The sequence below is a fragment of the Aspergillus fumigatus genome, chromosome 7, assembly GCF_000002655.1.
Source record: "Aspergillus fumigatus Af293 chromosome 7, whole genome shotgun sequence".
NCBI classification, from domain to species: domain Eukaryota; kingdom Fungi; phylum Ascomycota; class Eurotiomycetes; order Eurotiales; family Aspergillaceae; genus Aspergillus; species Aspergillus fumigatus.
Window position 1 is genome coordinate 273,400 of NC_007200.1, and position 25,223 is coordinate 298,622.

The 25,223-nt window shown below is 52.5% G+C and overlaps 12 protein-coding genes across 12 annotated transcripts; 8 read left to right on the forward strand and 4 right to left on the reverse strand.

Annotated features, from left to right (window-relative positions):
* Window positions 1–813: 813 nt before the first annotated feature.
* On the reverse strand, window positions 814–4,369 carry pmcC (putative calcium transporting ATPase (Pmc1); the record flags this gene model as incomplete). The annotated part of the gene is made up of 7 exons (XM_741735.1): window positions 814–1,444; window positions 1,507–1,646; window positions 1,695–2,095; window positions 2,143–3,027; window positions 3,080–3,222; window positions 3,280–3,683; window positions 3,740–4,369. The coding sequence occupies 7 exons, from the start codon at window positions 4,367–4,369 to the stop codon at window positions 814–816; spliced, it is 3,234 nt and encodes a 1,077-aa protein (XP_746828.1).
* Window positions 4,370–5,335: 966 nt separating this feature from the next.
* On the forward strand, window positions 5,336–5,722 carry AFUA_7G01040 (cytidine deaminase family protein; the record flags this gene model as incomplete). Its single annotated transcript, XM_741734.1, has 1 exon — window positions 5,336–5,722. One exon carries the CDS (start codon window positions 5,336–5,338, stop codon window positions 5,720–5,722), a length of 387 nt encoding a protein of 128 aa, XP_746827.1.
* A 453-nt stretch (window positions 5,723–6,175) lies between these two features.
* AFUA_7G01050 (FAD-dependent oxidoreductase) lies at window positions 6,176–7,402 on the reverse strand (the record flags this gene model as incomplete). The annotated part of the gene is made up of 1 exon (XM_741733.2): window positions 6,176–7,402. The coding sequence occupies one exon, from the start codon at window positions 7,400–7,402 to the stop codon at window positions 6,176–6,178; it is 1,227 nt and encodes a 408-aa protein (XP_746826.2).
* A 1,610-nt stretch (window positions 7,403–9,012) lies between these two features.
* Window positions 9,013–10,122, forward strand: AFUA_7G01060 (cysteine-rich secreted protein; the record flags this gene model as incomplete). Its single annotated transcript, XM_741732.1, has 2 exons — window positions 9,013–9,520; window positions 9,599–10,122. The coding sequence occupies 2 exons, from the start codon at window positions 9,013–9,015 to the stop codon at window positions 10,120–10,122; spliced, it is 1,032 nt and encodes a 343-aa protein (XP_746825.1).
* A 293-nt stretch (window positions 10,123–10,415) lies between these two features.
* On the forward strand, window positions 10,416–11,938 carry AFUA_7G01070 (glycoside hydrolase 5 family protein; the record flags this gene model as incomplete). The annotated part of the gene is given in 3 exon segments (XM_741731.1): window positions 10,416–10,704; window positions 10,724–11,428; window positions 11,499–11,938. The coding sequence occupies 3 exon segments, from the start codon at window positions 10,416–10,418 to the stop codon at window positions 11,936–11,938; spliced, it is 1,434 nt and encodes a 477-aa protein (XP_746824.1).
* A 1,078-nt stretch (window positions 11,939–13,016) lies between these two features.
* Window positions 13,017–15,333, forward strand: AFUA_7G01090 (proline permease PrnB). Its single transcript, XM_741730.2, has one exon. It carries the CDS (start codon window positions 13,582–13,584, stop codon window positions 15,247–15,249), a length of 1,668 nt encoding a protein of 555 aa, XP_746823.1. The 5' UTR covers window positions 13,017–13,581; the 3' UTR covers window positions 15,250–15,333.
* A 439-nt stretch (window positions 15,334–15,772) lies between these two features.
* Window positions 15,773–16,601, reverse strand: AFUA_7G01100 (glycosyltransferase family 34 protein; the record flags this gene model as incomplete). The annotated part of the gene is made up of 3 exons (XM_741729.1): window positions 15,773–16,106; window positions 16,176–16,425; window positions 16,490–16,601. 3 exons carry the CDS (start codon window positions 16,599–16,601, stop codon window positions 15,773–15,775), a joined length of 696 nt encoding a protein of 231 aa, XP_746822.1.
* A 476-nt stretch (window positions 16,602–17,077) lies between these two features.
* Window positions 17,078–17,579, forward strand: AFUA_7G01102 (uncharacterized protein; the record flags this gene model as incomplete). Its single annotated transcript, XM_001481369.1, has 2 exons — window positions 17,078–17,087; window positions 17,245–17,579. 2 exons carry the CDS (start codon window positions 17,078–17,080, stop codon window positions 17,577–17,579), a joined length of 345 nt encoding a protein of 114 aa, XP_001481419.1.
* Window positions 17,580–18,074: 495 nt separating this feature from the next.
* AFUA_7G01105 (GFA family protein) lies at window positions 18,075–18,508 on the forward strand (the record flags this gene model as incomplete). The annotated part of the gene is made up of 2 exons (XM_741727.1): window positions 18,075–18,232; window positions 18,328–18,508. 2 exons carry the CDS (start codon window positions 18,075–18,077, stop codon window positions 18,506–18,508), a joined length of 339 nt encoding a protein of 112 aa, XP_746820.1.
* Window positions 18,509–19,128: 620 nt separating this feature from the next.
* Window positions 19,129–19,392, forward strand: AFUA_7G01118 (uncharacterized protein; the record flags this gene model as incomplete). Its single annotated transcript, XM_001481370.1, has 2 exons — window positions 19,129–19,296; window positions 19,345–19,392. 2 exons carry the CDS (start codon window positions 19,129–19,131, stop codon window positions 19,390–19,392), a joined length of 216 nt encoding a protein of 71 aa, XP_001481420.1.
* A 354-nt stretch (window positions 19,393–19,746) lies between these two features.
* AFUA_7G01130 (uncharacterized protein) lies at window positions 19,747–21,962 on the reverse strand. The gene is made up of 4 exons (XM_077805145.1): window positions 21,931–21,962; window positions 21,239–21,874; window positions 20,750–21,177; window positions 19,747–20,690 (listed from the first exon to the last, which is right to left on the reverse strand). The coding sequence occupies exons 2-4, from the start codon at window positions 21,310–21,312 to the stop codon at window positions 19,849–19,851; spliced, it is 1,344 nt and encodes a 447-aa protein (XP_077661274.1). The 5' UTR covers window positions 21,313–21,874; window positions 21,931–21,962; the 3' UTR covers window positions 19,747–19,848.
* A 1,043-nt stretch (window positions 21,963–23,005) lies between these two features.
* On the forward strand, window positions 23,006–25,157 carry AFUA_7G01140 (uncharacterized protein; the record flags this gene model as incomplete). The annotated part of the gene is made up of 2 exons (XM_741725.2): window positions 23,006–24,139; window positions 24,712–25,157. The coding sequence occupies exons 1-2, from the start codon at window positions 23,539–23,541 to the stop codon at window positions 25,155–25,157; spliced, it is 1,047 nt and encodes a 348-aa protein (XP_746818.1). The 5' UTR covers window positions 23,006–23,538.
* Window positions 25,158–25,223: the final 66 nt, after the last annotated feature.

Here is a 25,223-nt window from a genome sequence, read left to right on the forward strand (position 1 = left end):
GCTGTGCCGACTCCTGTCGCGATGGCGAGCGGAAGAAGCCAAAGTATCTCGAGGAGGGCTCGTACCGAGTCTTCACCATACAGTACAACGTACCCTGTTACAAACATTGTGCATCCACCACGTTAAATCACACATTCTCCTCCCGGGATGCGGGGTTTCAGTTACGGACGCCGAGTCCAAATTCAGGGCAAACGGCATGTTCCTACCAAGACTTCAGTCCGTGGACCATCTCGGCAGAGGATCCCTTCATCGGTCTGGACTTGGATGACGCGCAATTCGAACTAGAGGATGCCTTCCTCTTGGAGTCTCCTCAGAGCGATGGGATCGAGGCAGATTCACAAAGGGATACTCTGCTTGCGTTTGCAATAGGAAGCGGGTGGTCAAGTACATTTCTCCAGTCGGAATATGAGGACCCTGTATAGCATGGCCATGGATTTATCAGCGTTTATACCCTATGATGACACCTACATGTATTTCTTGCAGTCCGCTTTAATCACCCTAGGCGGTAGGCTCGGATTCCACAATGATATTGTCTGCTTTGAGAAAGATACCCACATGTTAGCCTAGCTGCCGACCGTCGTGGCGGCTGTATGATACGATGGTGTGAACCTGGCAGTGTCTAGAAGACTTGGATATCCGTCTGAGGCACAAACTGTCACCTACAGTCGGCAATCTTCGTGCAGCTGCTACACTGCAACACCACTACCTTCCTTGCACAATAGGCCGCCTAACCGGATGGCACACAATCAGTGTGTTTACAGAAGGCATTAGTGGCATTGGCATGGGACAAATGATCACAACATTACACGCGAGTCACCGCCGGGTAAGGTTCGATTCCTCATCATCCCGAACGTGGACTCTGTGGAAAAAGCCATGGAAGGCTCGGACCAGAGCCCGACACATCTGTCTCAGTGGAGCCAGCAGAACTCCCACCCCAGTACGAACCATAGACATAAGCCTGGCAACGCACCGATCCGGGACGAGCTTCAGCACGGCGGCCCAGGGAATACAGAAGGCGGCGCATCCAATACAAGTAGCCCATTGGGGTCCATCCAGCCTGGTGACGCCGAACGCTGCCCCACCGACAAAGATGATGAGCACTTGTCCACCTACCATCAAGGCGTTGATCACCATGAACCATCTGTTTCTCAGAATGCCCTCGAAGATATTGAATTTGTTGTCCAGTCGACGACAGTTCAGCTCGTTGAAAATCTGCATCCAGACGAAGGTGTTGAAGATGACGGTGTCGAGCTCGGCCTGCTGCTGGTGACCATCGGTATGATACTGGAGGATCCGGTTGCCTGCAAAGTAGAGAGTAAAACAGAGGGCGAGCTTGTAGATTGACTGCCCCAGCATCAGCTTCCACATGGTCACCGTGAACAAAGGCGCGCTTCGTGGCCGGGGCGGTCGCTGTAGGATATCCGCGGTGGGAGGGTCGGTTGCCCTGGGACCACGCGGGATGTTAGTACTCTCGTGCCATGGAGGCTTACAGTCAGGAGGCCTTACAAGGCCAGAGCGGCAAAGGTGTCCATTATTAGATTCAGCCATAGCAACTGGACCGCCTTGAAGACACTTTCGTTGGAGCTGCTGTAAATGGCCGTCACGACAGTCAAACAGACGGCAGTGATGTTGACCGTGATTTGAAACTGGCTGTGTCAGCCACATGGACGGCGAGAGAAGCAGACGCAGCACACCTGCAGAAACTTGGCGACAGCATCGTTGACACACCGGCCCCAGGCGATGGCCGTGACAATCGATCGAAAGTTGTCGTCAAGGAGAATAATCGAGCTTGCTTCACGCGCGACCTCAGTCCCACTCAGGCCCATCGAGAACCCTACATCGGCGGCCTTGAGAGCCGGCCCGTCGTTGGTCCCATCGCCTGTCACGGCCACCGTCTCACCAAGCTGTTTGAGATGCTCAACGAGGAGCTGTTTGTCACTGGGTGAGGAGCGAGCCAGGACTTGGAGCCGTGGAATGATCGTCTTCAACTGCGCCTCGGTCAGCTGCCGAAGGTCGGGTCCTTCCATTGCGATGCCGTCCTCCGTCTTGATCCCGCAGGAGATGGCGATGGATAACGCCGTGTGGATGTTGTCACCTGTGCGGTAAGTTCCGACCTCCGTGTGTGTGGTAATGGACACTCACCGGTAACCATTTTGACCTGGACGCCTGCCGTGTGGCACGTCCGAATGGCTTCGGGGACTTCGGGCCTTAGCGGGTCGTGGATGCCGAATGCCCCGATCCAGGTCAGATTATTGAACAAGGCATCGAAACCAGGTGAGACTTTCGCGTTGTCTCCAGCCTGCTCAGAATTCCAGGCTGGAAGCTCGCGGTATGCAATTGCGATCGTCCGCAACGAGGCTCGAGAAAAGATATCGATTTGGTCATGGATTGTCCGCCTGTCCTCGCACGACATCTGTGCTCTGGCTAATGACGTTTCATCCGATAGTCCTGGAAGTGTCGATTCAGTGCAGGCCCCGAGGACGACTTCTGCGGCGCCCTTGACGAGCAGTCGGTGCCCTGTTCCCAAACGATACACGACCGCCATCGCCTTCCGAGCCGAGTCAAATGGATAGACCTGTTCAATTTCGGTTCTTTCTCGCTCCGTAGACGCATCCCGCACATCAAGAGCTGTCTGTGCAAATCGAAGCAGCGCAATTTCGGTGTTATTCCCCACCAAGACCGTTTCGTTCTCGCGCAGCTCCTCGAATGCCGTCGAGTTGACTACGAGGCTCTTGACGAGCAGAGCCTTCAAGGCTGCCGGGTACCTCTGCGTCACACCCGAGATGTCGTCATGCTGTGGCTGAGATGCAGTCTCCAGCGGGAGTTGGCCGAACGACTCACTGGGACTCAAGAAGCCCGCCACCACCGTCATCCTGTTCTGCGTCAGAGTGCCTGTCTTATCCGAGCATATCACGGTGGCGTTTCCCATCGTTTCACAGGCACGTAGCTGTCGCACGAGATTGTTTTCCTTGAGCATACGGGCGGTCGCAAACGCTAGGGCCAGGGTCACAGCTAGGGGTAGTCCTTCTGTGAGGCATCAACAAAGCGGATCGAGGAGGGATGGGAAGCGGGTGCAGACCAGGAATTGCAACCACGATCACTGTCACCGTTACTATGAGAATATCCATAAACTCTTGTCCTTTTACAGTGGACGGCGCATCGTTATCTGGAAGTTGAGCCAAGAAGCGGAAGAGGAGCACGAAGAAGAGGAGAAGAGCCGCCCTGCACTGGCTGTCAGCTACTATCCCGCACGCAGTTCTTTGTTCAAGGGATACCTACCCCAGTCCAAACCAGCCGATCCAGTTCGCTAGCTTTCCCAATTTGACCTGGAGGGGCGTTGGAGCACTCTCTGTTCCTAGAGACACCATGATCCGGCCATACGTCGAGTGCGGACCCACGCTGGTCACCAGATATGTGCCCATTCCTTCGAGAACTTTGCTTCCCGATATAATAAACGGGTCCTGGTCATCAGTAGCTGCGCCAGCACTGACCTTCTCAACCTGATCCGACTCCCCCGTCGCCAGGGACTCGTCGCATTTCAGCCCATGGCTCGTGATCACGACCCCGTCGGCAGGGGCACAATCCCCCGGCCCAACGTGGACGACATCGCCGACGACCAGGTCATTGATATGCAGCATCATCGGCCTTCCAGAGCGAATGACTCGCACCTGACGATCGGCTTTCTGCACCAGGTCAGTTAGGTTTGTTTCCTCGCTCCGGGCAGAAGCTCGAAACCCACCAGCTGATTCAGTCTCGCAAACTGCCGCTCCTTCTGCCAGTCGTTCCCGGCAGTGGCAGCAACAACGATCACAATCGCGACGCAGACCGCGACGCCCTCGATCCAATCCACCTGCGACTGCCCGCTAACAGCTTCATATATCCCCAGCGCCAGCGAGACGACTGCCGCGATGGTCAGAAGGATGATAATCTTATCGTTATACGCGTCCCAGAGGAGCCTTCCAAAGCCTTTCCTCTTCGCGTCGGGCAGCACGTTCCGCCCGAACACGCGGGTTCGATCGGAGAATGGCACTGAGGGTTCCTGGTTGGGATGGGGCCTGGCTGCGTTCGCCAGGAGCGGCCGTTTGCTTTCCGTCTGGCATAGCGCTGCCTGTCTCGCCTCTTCAAGTGTGACGGCACCAGGAAGGATCCTCTCGTTGGCCGACAGACCAGCGCTGAGATCGGTGCGCAGGCCATACTCAAGGCCGTAGAGTCCACCGAGAGCATAGAGTGCGGGGGGGGATTTGGGGTTGAAGAGCTGGTTTAGTTGGTCTGGCGAGAAGGCAAAACAGTTATCTTGTGCGGCTTGAGTGTCTGAGGCTACTGCTGCAAACAGGTCGTCTCGAACCGAAGATACAAGCCTGAGACTCATTTTAGTGTGGATAAGCTGGCGACATCACTCCTCCTCCGAGCGTCTTGACAATATACTGTCTATATACATTATTTTCGCCTTAACCCATAGAGCGTGGCTGTGTCGGACTCACCCATGGGTAACTTGGATCAACACCGGACATTGAATAACTTTATCTTGAGAAGGAAATCCGCCCATCTAATCGATCAATCTGAAGACGCGGATCAACCCGACTCTCGATTCTTGGCCGAGCACTGCCTCGCTTGGCCGGATCATCTATAAATCAGCTTCATCATCATGACGGTAATCAGGGCAGATCATGGAATGGAAGATACCTGGATCAGATCGATCACTGTCACAGGAAAGCAAGATAGGCTTTGCTTAGCCCTTCATTCCGCCTATTGCTTTACTTGATCAGTCGATGCTTCTTCCAGACATAGCATCTCCATAGTGCAGCCGAGCGAGATGAAGTCTAGATATTTCCGAATTGATCGAGTGGGAAAAGCCGAGATCGGCTGTTCAAAGGGTCAGTGTCCCAACCAACCGTCGTGCAGTAATCGATGATTATTAGAATGGAATTTCAGATACTAGCTATAACTGGAAGTTCAATTGTATCATTGTAATTCACCCTTGTTCTCCTCGGCTCTGTACTGGATGCTAACAAAGGTACGGATCCAAAACCCTCGACAGAAGTGCAATACTGCATGTACATTGCGTATTACCACTGCTCCAAATCAACCTAGAGTAGGATATCAAATAATCCTATATCTTCAAACAACCCTGTCTCTCCCATGCATAAATGATTATAATTCAAAATCCCACTATAATATGGATATTGTCTCTGGCTCTTTGATAGTGGGCCTCCAGCTTTCCCAATCGGGACCCCGCCAGCCTCCACAGACGACTTATAAACTCATCCTTCATCATCAGTTTCCATAACACTCCATTGTCTTTTGTATCTATACAATTACCACAAAGGCTTCAATCATGCCCCTCACGCCCGAGGAAACCACCCTCGTCGACACCGCCACATCAATTATAACCCGCATCCCCGTCTCCGACACCCACAGCGTCGCCAGCGCCGCGCGATCTACCGACGGACGGATCTTCACCGGCGTCAACGTCTACCACTTTACCGGCGGACCCTGCGCCGAGCTCGTCGTCCTGGGGTCTGCGGCTGCCGCTGGCGCCACGCATCTAACGCATATTGTTGCCGTCGGGAATGAGAACCGAGGCGTCATCAGCCCGTGCGGACGCTGTCGGCAGACGTTGATTGATTTGCATCCTGGGATTCAGGTGATTGTGCTTGACCAGGGGGAGCCAAGGGCTGTGCGCGTGGAGGAGTTGCTGCCATTTGCGTATCTTGTGGATTAACTGTCGATATCGTGGTTTGAAGCGTCTAGCATCTAGGTCGTTGTGAGAGCGTCGACATGCGCCGTCGATTGTCCTAGCCAACCGTTAACAGGGCTTCTGGGCGCGTTGATCTGTCCAGGATGTATCTACTCCGTGATGGTCTAGTCAAACATGTCGTCTGTGTTCTCTTTTCGACAGGTCCCATTGTGTTTCTCATGAGGATGATCTATGAAGTCTATATAGCGCTATACCTGCTTCCTAATCAGATAAGACCAGTACTCAGATCTGCTCGGTCATCACAAATGGTACTGCTGCTGTCCCATGCTTCTGAAGAACTGAGCTAAACCCCTCGCCCCGTCGTCGCCAAACATCATCTGTCCGTTACTCACCGTCTCCTCCGCCTTCTCCTTTGCGCGTGTCACCATATCCTCCTCGAACTGCCGCAGTAACGGATCCAGCGCAGTCTGAAACTGGCTAACATCCGGTCCATTTCTCCCATACCTTGACAATAACCTTCGCAAGCATCAGCGCATCACACATGGCGAGATTAACTCCCTCCCCAGCCCACGGACACATCAGATGCGCGGCGTCCCCGACGATAGTCACACCCGGCTTATGCGCCCACGCAGCGCCAACAGGCAACATATACAGCGGTTTGACCTCAACGACCCCCTCAGGCAGGTCCGCGGTTCTGTCGCACGCAACACCAACAGCCACCAACTCCTTCACAGAGTCACCAAACCTCCCCAGGAGGGCCTCGTCACTGAGTAGCTGCTCCTTCGTTACGCTAGCCGCTCGCTTCCCCTCGCCAGTGAACCCATCCGCCGCGGTGAAAAAGACATACACACGCGCTGAATCCCGCGGTCCCCGTTGCGTCATCACCCCATTCCGCAGCCCAAGCGACGAAAAACCCCCTCGCCCAATCAGCGCCGCGAGCTGCGGATACCGCGTGCTGATATTCTCGACCGTCAGCGTAATACTTTGGAGTCCGGCGTAGTGCGGTCTGATGTCCGTTAGGAGAGCGCGGACGGCGGACCACGCGCCGTCGGCGCCGACGACGAGGTCGAATGTCTGCTTGCCTTGGGGGCCAAAATCTAGCTCTGTTTCTGTGCTGACGCCGGTCCTCCTCGCAGCCAGAAGCTTATGGCCCCATTTGATGCGGTCTTGGGGTACTTTGCTGAGGAGAATAGTCAGCAGAGCATAACGCGCAATTTCTGGCCGGTGACTCGGTCGCATGTTGCTGTCGTCTTCGTCGCTGTAGAGGATGTGCCCGTCTTTATCAGCGACCTTGTGCGTCTCGGCGCAGTCGCCTGTGTGTTTGAGGAATTCGTCGTAGAGGCCGCAGGCGCGGATGGCGGCGAGGCCGGATCCCTCGTGGAGATCGAGCATGCCGGATGGCATTGAAAGGTCTTCAGCGGTTGGTTTCTGGCGCAGCTCGAAGATGGTAAATGGGATGGAGTGTTCGTGGAGGAGGGCGCCGAGCGTTAGGCCGGCGGGGCCAGCGCCGACGATGGCAATTCTGGGGGACATCATATGGATTGTATGATTGCTATCGGAAGCGATTACTGCTCTTATATTATAGCGTAAATGCGAACATAACGTCGCAGCGTTGTCAGCAGACGCTTTATATACCGTGGCCAAATGTGCCGCTCGAGGGTTTAGTATCTCCCGAGCGCGGTCTGCGATGTCCGAATAAGGCATCCCACCTCCCGTCTTCCCTGAATAGACCGATGAATATTGGAAGCTGTTAGGCCTCCCATATTCCCGTCTCGCGATGACAGGATTGTTGATTATTCCGAGCAGTCATTCCACCGATCTGTGTTCTAGCTGACCGTAATCGGTTGTCAGAACATCCCGTTGGATCGAATGGACCAGTATGGAGTGTATGAAGGAATGAAGTATAGGATGAAGCAGATCCATAATGTTCGATGCAAACACTGCGTGGAGGGTCTGGAAAGATCGCCTCCTGTCTCTTGTGAAGTGACGCTGTTCCTATCATGATGGGGGAACTGAGGTCAAGGAACCACCTTTACCAACCATCCCAACCCGTTCGACGGTCAGTCACGCTACGATTACGAGATATGTTTCAGGGCATAGTGGGCAAGACGAATGAGCTGCTCTTACATGCCAGCACCCTCTACGAAGAGCATCCCTTTCTGGCAGTTATGCTTTGGCTTGAATCATGAGGACCTCCAGACAATGGTGGGTGCTACCCTTGACCTCACCTTGTGCCGAAACTCGATACGTTGAGAGCCATGTCTCAAATGACCTGCAGAGACACTTGCCCCGCATCTGGAGCTGAAGCCTTATCATGGAGCGTCAAAAAATCTACCCAATGCAACCATTGACTGCGGCGAATCAACCTCCTGCCAAGCAAGGGGTTCACAATCTCAAGAACCAACTGCAGATACGCATCACACAGGAACAGGCTGAGTCTCGAAGCCAAACACCTGCTCATGCGCCAGGATATATACGATGTGGCGTGTGCTGAATGTCGATCCTGATTGAGACACCTGCAGGAAATGAATTGACGCAGCTGGAGTTGCAGCCTGCACTCGTCGTTGGTAATTGCTGCCGATAGAGACAGGGCAGAGACATATAAGCAGTGGCTAGCTGAGGACTGACAGTGTGAGGCGAGACGTCTCATTCGTTGACAGCAGAGTACCGAACATCGCCTGTTGTTCCTCGAATACTGTACACTGAGTGAAATATGAATGCATGACATTGTCCAGCATCCATATACGCAGTACGAGCAATGGAACCTCAACAGTTAAAGGTCATGCTGCAACTCATCGGGGTGACATCAAGTAACTCCACTATGCAGGCTGCACCAAATAGACCAGCCTGGATTGAAACTGTATGTGATCCGTCAAATCCATCACACTGCATGCCGTTCATGCGATGTTACGTTCTCTGCGGAGGTCCCAGAGTCAAGTCTACTCCTGACCAGTCAAGTGTGGGATTGGCAGGAGCTCAGCTACCTCTGTTCGGGATGATCAACCAGCTGATCACCGAACAACCATGATTGAATTGCCCTCAGCCTGTCATGGCTGGATCATCGTCGCTGATGGGCGTCAGGCAGGCTGAGAAGTGGCTGGCGAAGATGCCACACAAATCCTCAAGAGCTGAGTTGCCATTAGGTAACGGCGCTTCGAGTAGGGTGAGAACATCATGGCTGCTGGCAGCTACAAGTACACAGAGTGCACTGGCCGAAATATAAAACGAGCAAAACCCACGGCCAGAAACCTCTCACTAATCAGTAACCAACCCACAAGACATCCCATCCAGCTTTAGTTGAACAATCCATCACCATGAAGACCCTCGCTCTGACTCTGGCTGCCCTGCTCCTGCAGGCCCCTCCCCTCCAAGCCAAGATGTATCGCCAAAACATCCTCACCTTCGAGGTGAGCAACGACGCACGCATCAACGGCCAAAAGATTGAGTACAACGATCCGGACTGCGACCAAGGCATGCAATGCGTCGTGACCAAGACCTGCGCGGCCCAGGGCACGGGCCCCACCCTCAGCGCCGACAAGAAGCACTTCGCCTGCTGCCTGGCCGGCCAGCGACTGCTCGGGAGCCCCGAGACGGCGTTTGACTGCTGCGCTGACGGCCACGACCTGGCTGGCTCGGCGCAGACTGGCTATCACTGCTGCCCGACGGGGTATTCCTTTGACGGACAGCAGTGCAAGCAGGTATGCAAGAACGGCAGGCTGATGGTCAACGGACAGTGTGTCTGTCCTGAAGGAACGGCCGAGGCAAATGACGGGTCCTGCCAGGCTAAGACGCAGACGATGTGTACGTCTGGCCTGGAGAGTGGTGAGTCCAACCCCTCCCGCAACACCCTTAACCCTCAAACAACCTCATGATATGCTAACGCCAACGGCTCTGGTAAAGGAAAATGCTACACCTTCACCGCGGAGAATGGCAACCGGCTCGGCCTCCGCAACGACGGGGTGTACTACGCCGCACCAGACAGCATGGTCCAGCGCTACGGCAAGTTCCAGCTCTGCAGTGACGAGAAATGCACCCCCGGCCGCGCCATCAACCCCTCCGACAAGACCTACATCAAGGATGTGTACGGGGATGTGGCGACGGGCGCGCACGCGGGGCAGTGGCTCAACAATGCGCAGAACGGAGCGCACATTGGGCGCACTCCCACCTTTGCTAACGCGGGTCAGTTCGTGCTGAGCAAGTGGCCTTGTGGCAAGTACTGTCTGGGGGGGTTTGCGGCGGGTATCGGGCCCGCTTGCCCAGCGGAGATCCCGGCCATGACCTTCTACTCGCAGGATCCGCAGATGTGTGTGCCGTTTGAGTTGACCGAGGTGCCGTGTGATATCAAGGCGAATGTGAATAATTGTATCTGGAAGAATGGGGACCAGTGCTGCAATAAGGTGGACTGTACCTGGCGTCCTCTTTGAGTGATGGATTCCCGTCACCCAGTGTGGAGGAGGTGCCGTGGTTTCGAGTCTGGAATCGTTCATATGTTGCGAAAGTTGCTATTGTGATTAACATTGCCTGATGTTACTGTCATTCAATATGATTATGCGCACATCAAGTTCTAGTGTTCCTCCGACACGAGGCCTCGGGATATGCCGGGGAATGGCCATTCCCTTCTTGAAACGGAGAGGCATCCTCCGCATGGCTGACGAGTCTTGGTGCCTGTCGATCATGCGGGGTATCCCCATATCGGCAAACCAATAGTTCGATTAGCATGGAGAAATATTCTGGAGAGGAGCGAGTCCTGCCGATTGAAGGATTCGAAAGGCCGAAGAGTCCACCAATCCAACCTGCAAGAGTGGCGTCCACCATTCCGCATCCATCACGGACACAGCTCAGGGTCATATATTTCTCGACGTCCGCTCCACTGACTTCTGGTCGAGTCAGTCAATCCTGCGAAATATGCCAAATCGAACACGGGGACACGGGGAACGGGCCGTCGGTGACGCTGACCCTGAGTGTCGCTGTCAACTATTTAAACTTGACCTCTCGACGCGTCTGCTGTTTGTCTATCCACCACAGACATAACTACAACCACAACCAAGATGAAGTTCTCCTGGCTCACTGTGGCCAGCCTTCTCATGGGCCAGGTTGCCCTGGCCGCCCCCAGCGCAAAGAAATTCGCCAGCGCATCCGGAACGCAGTTCAGCATCGACGGCAAAACCGGCTACTTCGCCGGCTCCAACTCGTACTGGATCGGGTTCCTGACCAACAACGCGGACGTCGACCTCGTCTTCAACCACATGAAAGAGTCCGGGCTCAAGATCCTGCGCGTCTGGGGCTTCAACGACGTCAACACGGTCCCGGGACCGGGGACCGTGTACTACCAGGTGCACGCGAACGGGAAATCGACCATCAACACGGGCGCGGACGGACTGCAGCGGCTGGACTATGTGGTGCACGCGGCGGAGCAGCACGGCATCAAGCTCGTCATCAACTTTGTGAATAACTGGGACGACTATGGCGGGATGAACGCGTATGTCCAGGCGTACGGCGAGACGGACCATAATGCGTTCTACACGAACCAGAACATCCAGAAGGCGTACCGGCGGTATGTCAAGGCGGTGGTGTCGCGGTATGCGAGCTCGCCGGCGGTGTTTGCGTGGGAGCTGGCCAACGAGCCCCGATGCAAGGGCTGTGATCCCGATGTGCTGTACGAATGGATCAAGTCGACGAGCGAGTACATCAAGAAGCTGGATAAGCGGCATATGGTTTGCATTGGCGATGGTATGTTCCTCCTCCCCAGCCGACTTTCTCCGTCCATCTCCTCTAACGACAACACTGACAAAATGTGTAGAGGGCTTCGGCCTCGACCTCCTCTCCGACGGCAGCTACCCCTTCACCTACGTCGAAGGCAGCAACTTCACGCGCAACCTCGCCATCCCCACCATCGACTTTGGAACCTTCCACCTGTACCCGGACAGCTGGGGCACCTCCCACGAATGGGGCGATCTCTGGGTACAATCGCACGGCGCTGCATGCACGGCCGCCGGCAAGCCCTGTCTGTTTGAGGAGTACGGCGTTACCTCCGACCACTGCGCGCTCGAGACGCCCTGGCAGAAGACCTCATTGAATACGACGGGGCTGTCCGGGGATTTGTACTGGCAGTATGGGGATACGCTGAGCACAGGACCGTCGCCGAATGACGGCAATACCATTTACTATGGGACCGATGAGTTCCAGTGCATTGTGAAGGATCATGTGGCGGCTATCAAGGCGAAGCAGGGGTGGGTTTAGCTGGCGGTAGTATCAAGGTTGAGATGCCGTTTTTACAAGACTGACGGTGCATTACTCCACTGGCGGCAACCCCAGCAATGATGGGGGGATCAGGATACAGGGATTGCGATAGTGCTTGCCTTGGCACTAGGATAAGTAGATACGTCGCGCATCGACCTCAAAATATACATGACGATCAGAATTCAGAAGATTCAGATCTGTGCAAGTAAATGGGCTGGAGCAGAGTTGAGCATGGACTGCATGGTTTATCCTACAGTAGATATTTGAGAGCATTAGGTAACCGCCGGCCACAAGACAACAGGCACATTGTCTACAGTCTGGATTGCTGTTCATGTTTTCCTGGTTGCATGACACAAGGACACCTGGACACTGTAGCAGTCTACATTATCCGCACATCTCACAGCATTTCCCAATGGAAAGGCATGGCTATCCTTGGAGTTCCATCCCGTAATTGTGGCAACTATTCAGACAAGCCACTAAACCCTATTGTGCCGCTGTGACATGGCATGATCTATCTATCTAGTATCTAGTATCTATCAGAACGGCTTATCCGGATTGCATCTCAGATGAGGGAATAATGGGAGGCCTAGTCAGATCTCCAAGATAAGCATGATAAAGCATCTGTGAGACATGCGTACGAATTTACCTACTGTGCACACGGCACATGGTACACCTTTGGCTGAGGAGAGGACAGCCACCGAATCCCGGTCCGGTGCCGGGCCGGTTAGAAACGGTGTGTGGCTAAAGCCTAAAGCAAGATGACAAGGCTTGACGACCGCTGGGTGTGGTTCATGGCTGCAGGAAAACTTTGACAAAAGGTTCAAGTAAGAATGACTGAATGAGTGAATAGCGAGAGGGCATATCATCTTCTAGAAAGATGATATGATTCCAGACTCAGAGGGAGTGGAGTGCTGATGCTCTCTCCACCGTAATCTGGAGGATGCTGTTTCTATTATGTAAAATCTGGGGGGATGGGTCTTCCCCGGATCATATGATCTGGCCGTAGAGGAGTCCATCTGCTGAATCGATGGAAACGGCAGTGGACAGAGAGATCTCCAGTCTCTGCAACATATGCATGTGCTGGAAGGCACTTGATGACTTGAATACCTGCATCTACCGCCTGGAATCTATCTGATCGTGCTCCTATCTCAGATTATCTATCTGGGTCTATCTGGGAATGTGCGGTCGCGAATCAAGGAATCAGCCACAAAGCGAAAAATTGCCCCTGCCACGCTGACACTAAGCCATGTCCGGCCTAGCGTGGCTCTAAATGCCTCGTGTTTCTCCTTCGGGCCAATCATCTTGACTGCCACTCCCCGCATCCATGTCCTTATCAGCCGGATGCACCAATCACAGGCCATGGTGACTTCTGTGTGTGTGTGTCACCGTTCCGGGTGCGGGGAGAGCCCGGTGAGAAGGAACAAAAGAAGGCGAGAAAGAGAGACAGTGAGAGACAGATTATCTATCGGGATGATCGCATGTCTTGTGTCTCATGGTGGCCGTTGCACGGACTTATCAGCCATGAGAGCCAGATAGCCGACCTCGGGCCGCCAGAAAAAATCCCTACTTAACCTCCCGTCCCCCCCGGTCTGTCCTCTTCCCTCGTTTCGTTCCGTCTTCACTTCCTGTGTAAGTGTAACACCATGAATCAAGAATCATCAAATAAAATGGCGGAAGAAAAACCCACTGGCGCTTCGCCCCCTTACCACGACCCCGAGGCCAACATCAAACATGGCACCATCCAGGCCCTGGTCGAGCGCGATCTCCTGGACGAACGATACAAGATCACCGAGCGAGGACTGAAAAACCGTCATGTGCAGCTGATGGCACTGGGTGGCACCATCGGGACGGGTCTGTTTGTCGGGTCGGGACAGGCGCTCGCCATCGGTGGTCCGCTGTCGCTGCTGCTCGGGTACGTCTTTATTTCCGCGCTGGTGTATGCGCTGGTGACGGGGATGGCCGAGATTGGCGCGTATCTGCCGGTCCATGGAGGCACCATGAGTTACCACGGGTTTCGCTATGTGTCGCGCAGCATGGGTTTCGCCATGGGCTATCTCTACTGGTATTCGCTGGGGATCCTGGTGCCGTACGAGATTGTCGCCGCGTCCATGGTCATCGATTACTGGCACCCCGGCGTGCACATCGCCGTCTGGATCTCCATCATGCTGGTCATCATTGTGCTGCTCAACTTCATGCCCGTCAAAGCCTACGGCGAGACCGAGTTCTGGTTCGCCGGGATCAAGATCATCACGCTGATCGGCCTGCTCTTCCTCTCCTTCATCCTCTTCTGGGGCGGCGGCCCCAACCGCCAGCGCCTGGGCTTCCACTACTGGAAGGACCCGGGCCCCATGAACGAGTATCTGGCGCACGGCGCCGCCGGCCGCTTCGTCGGCCTGCTGCAGTGCATCGTCAAGAGCGCCATCGCCTTCATCTTCGCCCCGGAACTGATCATCATCTCCGGCGGCGAGATGGAGTCCCCCCGCCGCAACGTCCCCACCGCCGCCCGCCGCTACATCTACCGACTGGTCTTCTTCTACATCTTCGGCGCCCTCGCCATCGGCGTCATCTGCTCCTCCCAGGCCAAGCAGATCATCTCCGGCAACGGCGACGCCTCCTCCTCGCCCTGGGTCGTGGCCATCCACAACGCCGGCATCCCCGTGCTCGACAGCATCGTCAACGCCGCCATCCTCACCTCGGCCTGGTCCGCCGGCAATTCGTTCCTGTACATGTCCTCCCGCTCGCTCTACTCCCTCGCCGTCTCCGGCAACGCCCCCAGCGTCTTCAAGGCCTGCAACCGCTGGGGCGTCCCCTACATGGCCGTCGGCGTCTCCGCCCTCTTCTCGCTCCTGGCCTACCTGGCCGTCGGCAACGGCTCCAACACCGTCTTCAACTGGCTCATCAACTTCACCAACACCTCCGGCTTCATCTCCTGGATCTGCTGCAGCATCGTGTACTTCCGCTTCAACAAGGCCTGCCAGGTCCAGGGCATCGAGAAGCCGTATGTCTCCAAGATGCAGCCCTATGGCATGACGGTCGGTCTGGTGGGCGCCGTCTTCCTCGCGCTGATCAACGGGTTCACCGTGTTCTTCCCCTCCGAGTGGTCCGCGAGTAACTTCTTCACCGCGTATATTGGCATTCCCGCCTTCCTGGTGCTGTATTTCGGTCACCGGTTGATCTTCTGGAGCGACCCGTGGGCGTGGCGCAGCGAGGAGGTGGATATGCAGACTGGGCTGGCGGAGATTATTGCCGCCGAGAAGCCGCCCCGGGTGAGGGATACCTGGTGGAAGAAGTTGATGGCGGTTGTTGAGTGATTTGTTTGTATGTAATGATAACTCGCCTGGTGTACAATTGACTAGGAATATCACGGTCAACTGATATAACAACTCTCTCCCAACTCTCTCTACATTTAAAATCTCGGTTCTTCAGCGTTGACACGATGAGGGCCGGCTGTTCCAGAAGTGTAGTCTTGCGAAACCGAGTCTATCTAAATATCTAATCTTTTTGTATAACGATTAATTCGGAGTGCATTAGATGATCTCCATATGCACAAAGCATATACAACTAATTCCCTTTCGCAGCATCTGCACCAATCGGCTCAGGAATAGAGGTTATCCGACCGAACGAGCCAAAACGCAAGTCCGCCCAGAACCGTTTCGTCTCCTCTATATACCTCGTCTCCTCCAGTGGGATCGCCCAGTCCCGACTATGGGATTCTGCTATCTCAAGATACGGCGTCACGGCCCGCGTCAAATTGGCTTTGGGGGGTTCCCGGAAAGTGAACGAGGAGATCACCAGGGGACACCTGGAGATGCAACGGAGTCTTAGGGTCGAGGTCTACCCCGTTCGGATGTTCTCATGTAGGCATTGAACCACCGGAGCGGGCAGTACACGGTCGATCGAGCAAAGTACTCGTTCTCGGCCAAGACATTGTTGATGGCAGACTGCTCCAGCCACCATAAGCTGGACGTTAGGCTTCACGACCGGGTAGGCGATGGCGGCAGAAAGCAATTCCACGGACCACGGATGAACGCGAAGGAAAAACACCCCGCCGTGCAGCCCATTCCAGCCCCTGCTCGTCAGCAGGTGCACGTTGGGCAATTCCGGCGGGGGAAGAAATGTCTCCAGCGGCATGTTAGGATTCATCAGCACCGTGTCGCTGTCGAACCAACTGTATAGCGTCAACATGTTTCTCGTCAGTTGACGTCAAGTCTACGCCCCAGGGGTTGCCGGTACTCACAAGAGCCACTGCAATCGCTGATCGGCCGGCTTTTCCAGTTCCCGGAGCACGACTGACTGAAGAATGGCGAGTTTGTTCCAAATGCCGTGCAGGATTGGATTTCGCAGAACTGTAAGGGGGTAGCCCAGTCGCCGACTGTGCTCCTTGTGTGTCTCCAAGGTTCTCTCGTATATCGAGTGGTTCCCGTATATCATTGTCACCTTGCCTATTGTTGGGGGACGCTGAGTTGCCCCCGGGGCTGCAATTCTGTCTGCCGTGGGTTAGCCCAATATCGTCGTAGATAACCAATTGTTCAAGCATGTTAAGGAACATACGGTGATTAGAAAACAGGCTGAGTAGCCCAATGACACCGAGAAAGGCCAACAGCACGTGTCCAACAGCATTCAGCTTGAGCCGCTGGCTGCTCATCTGGTAGGACCTGGCCATGATGGGATCAGAGTTGCATATTGACATTTTCCCGCTTGGAGCAGTATGAGTCTATGTCCAAGAGAGGATGGACGATCGAACCAGACTTGACGGAAGGTATGGCTAAGTACGCGCTCCTAGTATTCAAGTGATCACATCCAGAGATTGGATTCATGACCTGATCGCATCATTCTGTCTGGAGTACTTAAAAGAAATCCCTCAAGCACCCGTACTTGAGCAGGTAGAGTAGCATCCGCTTGATTGCGACAGATGTTGCCGCCAGCTTCGCGCCGAGCCATCTGGGCCCATGGTGTTGAGAGATACTTGGCGCGTCTCAGCTCACTGAGCTGTAAAAGTGAGCTAATCGCGTTTTGAGCGAGCATTTTCCGCGAGTCTATTTGCAAGCAGGGTCGAGACGCCTTGATCTATGCGCCTGAAATTGACCGTTGCGAATTGATCCCGCCACATTGAACCACTGATGCAGTGTAATCGAGGGAATGACTAATTGTATGCTGCATTGACTTCGTAACTGATTGATATCAAACTGCTATATCCACATCCAACTCCACAGCCACAAGCTGGACAACCGCTCTCCAGTCTCGCTGCAGTTCATTACGGCAGCATCCGCCTCCACGGAGGCTTCACAGACCTCCCCCGTGCCCAGGCCTGGGTTCAACCTTCTTCATCCACCTCATTGGCTTGTTCTTACCAACAGCCGCAAAGGCCGGAATTGGCGTCTGTGCCGGAGTCGGTGCACTCCTCACTTCGGTCTTTCTCTTCTTATGGATCTCACGCCTTCGCAAAACAAAAGCCAACGTGGCTAACTTGAATCGTGCACCTGGGGTCGGTCTTCCACACTACTGCAACACCGGCGAACTGCGAGGAGGATTTCCCCCACCGACCATCAGTATGAAGCAAACACATGGGCCACCCATGGAATTGGATAACGGGGAATACTCTAAGGACCCCGGCAAGGATCTGCCAGAACTCCAGGGTTGAGACTCTACTGTTCTCTTCTTCATGACGTTTTCCTTTCTCGTCTTTTACAGCATCCAATTTGAGCAGCGATTATACAGTGGGCAATGTTTTGCCACATTTGATTCATGTATACAAGTATTGTTCATCAACAGTATTGGATATTACATTAGATCATTATTAGTGCAGCTCACGAGGCTTTCGACGATCTGGGGATGGTTCCTCATCTTTTGTACCAGTTTCAGTCTCACCTCCTCCTGTGCAGCCCTAGAATTCATGACATTGACATTGTATGATAAGTCATAGCTGGAATACCTATTTGTCCTCATACCGCGAACCTCGTGTTGATCCGGCAATTACCCCAACCAAATACGAGGCCCCGCAGCTGTATAGCTAACCCAGATATGTATATAACCCTAAATCCATTCTGCAGAGCCCTCGTGGCCCCCGTCCGTCATTCTCTTTCTACGACCAGCACCGAAAATGGCAACAAATACAGCAGAGAATACCCTATTTCCCATGGAAGGCGGCTGCGCCTGCGGCCTTATCCGGTATCGTCTCGAAACCCAGCCCCTTATCGTCCACTGCTGCCACTGCACTTCCTGCCAACGCGAGACGGGCACCGCATTCGCCCTAAACGCCGTCATCGAGTCTAGCAGGGTCACTCTCCTCCCCTCGTCCACGCCAGTCGTCCCGGCGTCTGCGGAGCGGCCCGCACAACCAGCCGGCCCGCCACTCGTACCTGCCACCCAAAACCAGGTAGTTGAACCAGAAATGATCCTCACGCCATCGGAATCCGGCAAAGGACAGAACATCGCTCGCTGTCCTCAGTGCCATGTAGCGGTTTGGTCGCACTACGGTGGAGCGGGGCCGTATTGTCGGTTTGTGAGGGTGGGGACGCTGGACGAGGCGTGGAGGGTTGGGCCGGATGTGCATATCTTCACGAGGAGTAAAAGGGATTTTGTGAGGTTGGAAGATGGAGTACCCCAGTTCAGGGAGTTCTATATCCGGGAGCAGATTTGGAGGAAGGAGAGCTTGGAAAGGTGGGAGGTGATTTGGCCGCAGGTTAAGAGGTATAGAGAGGGGTTGTCCTGATTGCAGCAAGTATTGTACTATGCCTTAGGGGCGAATGGATAGACATGGATCCGTTAAAGCATACTCTGGATGACCAGGAGATAGAACGTAGTCCAGCACTGCCAGTACTAGCGGATACCCTCTGATAATGCTGAAATATGCTTTGTTCTCGGCATATGGCCAAATTTATGCAGTCGACGCAGGGGATCACTATTTACAGCCACATAAAATGGATGCTTTAACATGATACGCAAGTCCCTGGGAAGTGAACAAGCCGTTGTATGTTGACCGTGACACACTTCTTTGCTACTATGTATTCGAACAAAGACATGTATCAATAGGCTTTCCGTGCTTATTGATCTATTGAACAAGCCGCAATCGTGTCCTCGTCTAGTAAACAAAGAACATAGCCAAGATACAAACGCCTCGCCTCAGCTTCATCCACCTAAATCAAACCCTAATAAACCATATACTCGCAGTACAACCAACAATCAAGATCATGAAATTCTCTCTGCTGGCAGGGGCAATCCTCCTCCCCCTCTCCGTCCTGGCACATCCGAATCTAATTCCAAACCCACTCACTGTTCTCCGGAAATGCATTCCCCTCCTCGGCGACCTTGGCGAAAGCGAAGCATGGTTCATTGCGAACCTGCAGTGTAATTATGCTGTAAGTCATTGTTTTCCACCTTATGTTGATACTTACTGACTTGTCTAGTGTCAGCAAGATGGATTCAACGGCGGTGCGTGTGATAGGGCTGCATAGTAAGTGTCCTCAAACTAGTGAAAGTGTGGTTGGCTGATGACTGCAGTGAGTGTCTCTGCTCTTAGCTGGTTCTGAGTTGATTGAGTTCTATTTGATGTTAATGTCATGATTGGATCAGGATATACTTTGAAGTACAACTACAATTGATTATAAAACTAGATAGCAGAGCTTTATATAGTAAATAAAAGTAAAAGTAAAAGTACATAAGGGTCCCTAGCTAGTAAGATATTAGCGACTAGGCTATGGGCTATATAGATAAATAGGATCATAAGAATATAGGGTTTTAAAAGCTATATAGGCTTACTAGTAACCCTATAAATAGTAGCTGGATAGTTATTTAGAAGAAAAAGACCTTTATTACTTGCTATTAGCTATAGTAAAATACTAGTTGTTAGTAAATAATACACTATCATTATCAACATAAGGGCTGAAAGGGTAGTACTTTTGACATCTGCATCAATGGCAGGAACTTAATAAAGACTCACCACAGGGCCCATATTCGAAGAGATTTCCACTTTTTCCTGTTGATACTTCTCTTTTTTGCTGTGATATCCACCTCACTATATCTCCAGCTGGAGCTGCTGGAGGTAGCAGGGCCATCACTTCTTTCTCCGCCTTTCCAGTGTTGAATTCCTTCTTTGGCCCATCATCCTGGTTATATTGTAGTTTGATACCATCTGGAATGGTCTGCTTGTGAAGCCAGTACCTCAGACCAAACATGGCCGATATTGCAAGTAGTTGCAGTGATTGAGTCGGCCAATGCATCGTAGATAATCCAACACTTTGAATTAAAAAGCCGACGATCAGGAAAAAAGCTGAAATGTAGGAAATTACAATATTCTGAGAAGGAAATGTACCTAAATTCCGGTGGGCGGAGATAAGTTCCTTCTCGATCTTCTTGATGATAATGCAGGCTTCGGTCCCTAAATCGTCATTTTCTCTCTGCGCCCAAACGACGAAAGTCTGCTGGCTGTCCTCCTTTGGCTTGTACACGCGAGAGATTTCAGGCTTACCAATCGTGTACGCTGTCCACCACAGAGAGAGAGACAGAAGCAAAGTACCAGCACACGTGAATGAGAAGAACACGAGGCGAGATCTGAGATTGTCATGCGAGAATTCCCCCGTCCATAGTGGAAAAAATGTTGTGAGCGCTGCAAATGTCAATACACTCAACTGCAGCGCCAGCCCAGTGATGAGAACTCCACAGGACTTCTCGCATCTGCTATACGGCCCTAGGTTAAGTGAGAGATTTGGCGGGTACTGCATGTCGTCGGTAAGATTGTTTCCTCCCTTTTCACCTGCAAATGATTAGCGATCTGCTTATATTCGCTCGCAAGGGCTAGGACTCATTATGTACTTTGAAACCCGTGGTTGCGTTTGTACTTGTACTTTTCATTGTTTTCTCGGCAATGCTCAAAGGGTCCATTTTTGTTTTCGTGCACTTCGTTGCCGTGTACTATATACTCCTTTATTGGAGGGTTTGTCGACGACCAAAGCGTGAGACGTCTTTCAACATTGCGACCATTCCATACTTCGCAGACTCTTGGTGAAGTTGATGATTGTAGCTCCTTCTCTGCGATAACATTCATTTCGACGTCGTACCCATCCGGATGAGCCTCACGGCAACAAGGAATACACTGACTTCTAAAATTTGATATCCTAATTAAGGCGCTAAGAGCAAATGGCACGCCTGTTGGAAGCAGTGCGAAGCTTATCCAGTCCTGCCAGTTGACAGTTTGTGATAGATATCTGTAGGTGAACTCTTGACCTAGCAGGCCAACGAGCCTGTATTACGGGTTAGCATGCATATTTCTTTCGAGAGACTAGGTGAATAACCGACACTTACGGAGTAATACCACCGAGTAAATTAACTGCTATACGATCTGCGTTTTCGGAATCCGCAGTTGTCATGGGAGCCATGGCTTATCTATTTATCTCATAAATAAAAGATGTATTCTTCATCATGAATAAGAGAACAAAAGACGACCCTGTGATGGGGTTTTTAATCTCAAATGCCCTAGATCAGTGTCCGTGCAAGATCGTGAGGCCATTGCATGACCTCACCTTTCACTTAATCTTAATTGAAAATGCAGAACAGTCTATCAAGGTGGTGTGGCCACCGTGGCCACCGACATTTCAAGGAGGGGAGACAACCAGCAGCGTCATACCTATGTTAGCTTGATTGGCTATCCGGAAGAACAGCATAACTTATGAAGTCTTGAACTTGAACATGGCTATCCATTATGTCATTCATAATGATGGCAAAACTTGGGCCACAACAGCAATTGATGAATTGTCAAAAGGAGCAACGTTGGCGGTGACCATGTGGGGAGCCATTTGGAGCAAATGGAGTCTCAAATCTGCTCAAAAAGGCCAGTTCTTTGAGTGATAATGTTTGGCGAGATGAGATACCTAGGGATATGGTGTTTCCCCTCTTTTTGGTCCGAGACCAAGCACAGCATTTGAAGGTAGTAAGTAAGGTCTTTTGTTGTTAATTGATATCAGATGCATTAGCAGAAGCTATGTCGGAAGACCTACTTGAGCCATATGCAGATCACACGAAGCTTATTTCAAAAGAATCCAAAAGAATCTGCATAGTGAATGACAAATGATGTCTGAAGATCGGAACAGCTGATCAAGCTGTATGTTAGATCACTCGACAAGGGTTATTTTAAACTGTAGAGTTGAGTTCTCCACAACGGCTGCTTGAGTTCCTGAAAGCAATAGGACTAGTTAGTCCGTTCCCCTCTGCATGACTAGGAAGGGCCACAGCTGATTGGTTCAGCCTGCAGCATGATGACTTTCCAGGTCTGATTATATACGGCATAGCTTTATAATATCTGCTATTACAGGTGCACATATAGAAAGGGATTAAGCCAGCCTTTGTAGACAAGGCATGCTCTAATAAAACTAAACCCCTCAGAGCTTCTGCATCCCATGCTTGCTGAGTATTCCTATACTTTCCTAGAAACTATGATTACATACAGCAGGGCAAGGGTGGACGCTTAGGCTAGGACCGTGGCTCAGCTCCTTAAAGGGACTCTATTGTGTCCTTCACAGAGATTAATCGCAGGAGAGTATACAGCAGAGACCTCTTTACTTGGTTGCTATTCCGCACGACTCCGGTCAGTCTCTACCCATGCTGAGGATCTTGTCGTGCTATTCCTGAATTTTGATCACTAGAGCTCAAACAGGACATGGTGCAACTAGCCGCTGCCACTGTTCGGTCACCACGGGTCACTCAAGGGGCGCTCCAGAGAATGCTCCCTTCTGTGGATTCACATAAATTCATCCGAGCGTGGCGTGTCCTAGCAAGGCCAACCAGTCTCAGGAATCTTTCACAAATAGCGCAGCTACTTCCCAACTTTCGAAATATCGCCTTTATATCCATCCCGTGTCCAGGCCTGTCAAACTCCAGAGCGGCCGAGTCCCAGCAATCTGGAAAGCATGGAAGTTCCTGGGTCTACCTTATAAATATGGACCTGACAGGGGCCTTCCTGCTGCCCTGACTGAAAAAAAAAAAAAAAAAAAAAAAAAAGACAAATTCCGCAGCGGCTGTTGCTCCGACCTCGTTACCTACTGTAAAATACAGTTCTTGACGCGATACGAGGGCGAGCCGTCGTTGGTGCCGACGCTGCCTTATTTCGGGTGTAGTAAGAAGACTTGTTTTCCTGCGAGTCGTTTCTAAAACTGTCACTGCTGAACAATCGCACGCGTGGTCGACACGGAAAATGCCATCCTCTATGGGCTATACAACTGTGCGTTCTGAAGGAGTAATACACAGACTGAAAACCTTGTGTGAGATTGTCAAGCAGAAGATCAATGAGAGACTTAACCCGCGTTATGACCCTCCGCCAGTTGCTATCCAGCAGTCGTCGGCTGTTATCGGAGTTGAGGTCCGCTGATATTCTTGAGATCGTGCGCCAAAGCAAGAACCTAGAGATAGTCAATAGACAAGCTCAGGAACTGCGTGAGAAGAGACGACTTCTGTAAGCCTGGGTTTAGCCCCACATACATCGATTACCGCGTCTCTGACCCATCATACAGCCTAGATCCCAGATCCGCCGGCCCGTCGAGTATATGGTATCCTGATTTGAGGACACTCTGCGTCATGTGTCAATGGCCTTATGCACAGAGGTGTAGCCGATGCCTCTCCAGCTGGTACTGTTCCAAGAGATGCCAAAGCATCGACTGGCCTTTCCCACAAGCTCCTCTGCTCCCGATACCGCAATTGCCTGGCCACCCGCCGATCAGAGGACCACAGGCTCGGCATCTGGTTTCCCAGAGACACAACCCAGCCAACGCTCATATGGGCCCCTATCTATTCTCCAGAATGGGGCTTCCACTGTCCCTGCTTGGACCACTTCCTTGGCCCAAAGCATGAGCTCCTTTTCACCATCCCATTCGTCGAAAACAAAAGAAGAACCGTACAGCTCGACCACTCTCTTACAATGTACCTGCGACTATAATATTGTGATTAACAAGTCCGTCCACGCCGCCGTGGAAGATTGTCATGGCATGAGTACGCCTTATAATATGCCCGGCGAGTACGTGGTGATGAGCGGCCAGCAAGGATCATACACGGGCACCGCCAAGCACGAATTCAAGGACATAACTCTTGCTGACTTCCGACATGCGCTCGGCTGGTTCAGTACCTATTTCGACGATACGGTCAGAGAGACCTCGAGCGGTGGCTCCTCCGTGCTCGCGGTTCAGGCTAGCAGTCCCTTCAAGCAGAACAGCTCCGGTTGAAACCTTCTCAGCTCCGTAGCTGTCGACACCGATTTCCCAAGGACGAGCGACGTCTCTCTTTTATCACAGGCTGTAGGCCCTCCCATACGAGTGTGCCAATTGGCTCATCATGTCGATCTAGCAGATGAGACAACAGAGGAAGAAACAAGCTGGACGAATCCATACACCCTGGCCCTGAAGACGAAGATCGATCCGGAACCTGAAAACTGGGGTAACACTCGACGGATGTTGATATCCATGGGAGTGTCTTGCTCCGTCGATTGCATGGTGAGGACCTGGATCTGGCCATGGCAAAACATATGTGCTTCTACTGCCTTGAGGTGCTGAAACCTTTGGTTGAGAAAGCACTCTCTGGCGAGATCTCTCGCCAGGACGGTCTGGATGAAATTACACTGGAGAAAGCTACTGCGTGGAAGCCGATCGATGCTTATACGGAAGTTACCGCTGAGCAACCAAGACCACAACGTGGATTTGTTAGGAGAATGGGGTCCTCAGGTTGGGAGTGAGTGGGATAATATTGAGACCCTTTTACTCTTTGTGCCGTCCGACTGGGCACCTTAATCTCAGTCTCGGGTTCCATTGCTCGAACCTCCAAACACAGCTGGAGCCAAGGCTCCTCTTACAAAAAAGGCAGCGCCCGCCATTTCTCGTCGTTCCAAGATCAGATCCAAGCTGAATGCGTGGACATCTACGTAATCAACACGCAGCTGCTCTCCCAAGTCCACAGTGAATCCAACCCCTTGATCTTCTATGAGATCTGGTTCCATCTGCCGACAAAGCGTGCCCCTGAGCTCCCCCGCGTCGGACTCACGGACCTCGTCTCCTACGATATCCGCAAGACAAGTATTCGCGCCTTACGACGCAAGTTCCACAGTAGGAAATGGAAGGACACGTGGGATTCGCTCTGTGGCGCGATCGGTATCCAACAGATCATGGTCAATCTCACCATGACCCAAGCAAAACATCTGGCGTCGGTTATTGCCGAAATAAACAGCAGTGAGTGGGTAAGGTAGGTTGGATGGGTTTTGATGGAACTCTCTGAGAACATATCAGCACCGAGAAAGTGTTATCCACGATTT

Bases quoted from the DNA above. Each gene is read 5' to 3' on its own strand.
- AFUA_7G01090 (XM_741730.2), top strand. From the start codon at position 13,582: ATGAATCAAGAATCATCAAATAAAATGGCGGAAGAAAAACCCACTGGC.
- AFUA_7G01130 (XM_077805145.1), bottom strand. From the start codon at position 21,312: ATGGCTCCCATGACAACTGCGGATTCCGAAAACGCAGATCGTATAGCA. The intron at 21,178-21,238 runs GTAAGTGTCGGT...CCCGTAATACAG, and splicing joins TTACTCGGTGGTATTACTCC to GCTCGTTGGCCTGCTAGGTC. The intron at 20,691-20,749 runs GTACATAATGAG...AATCATTTGCAG, and splicing joins ACGCAACCACGGGTTTCAAA to GTGAAAAGGGAGGAAACAAT.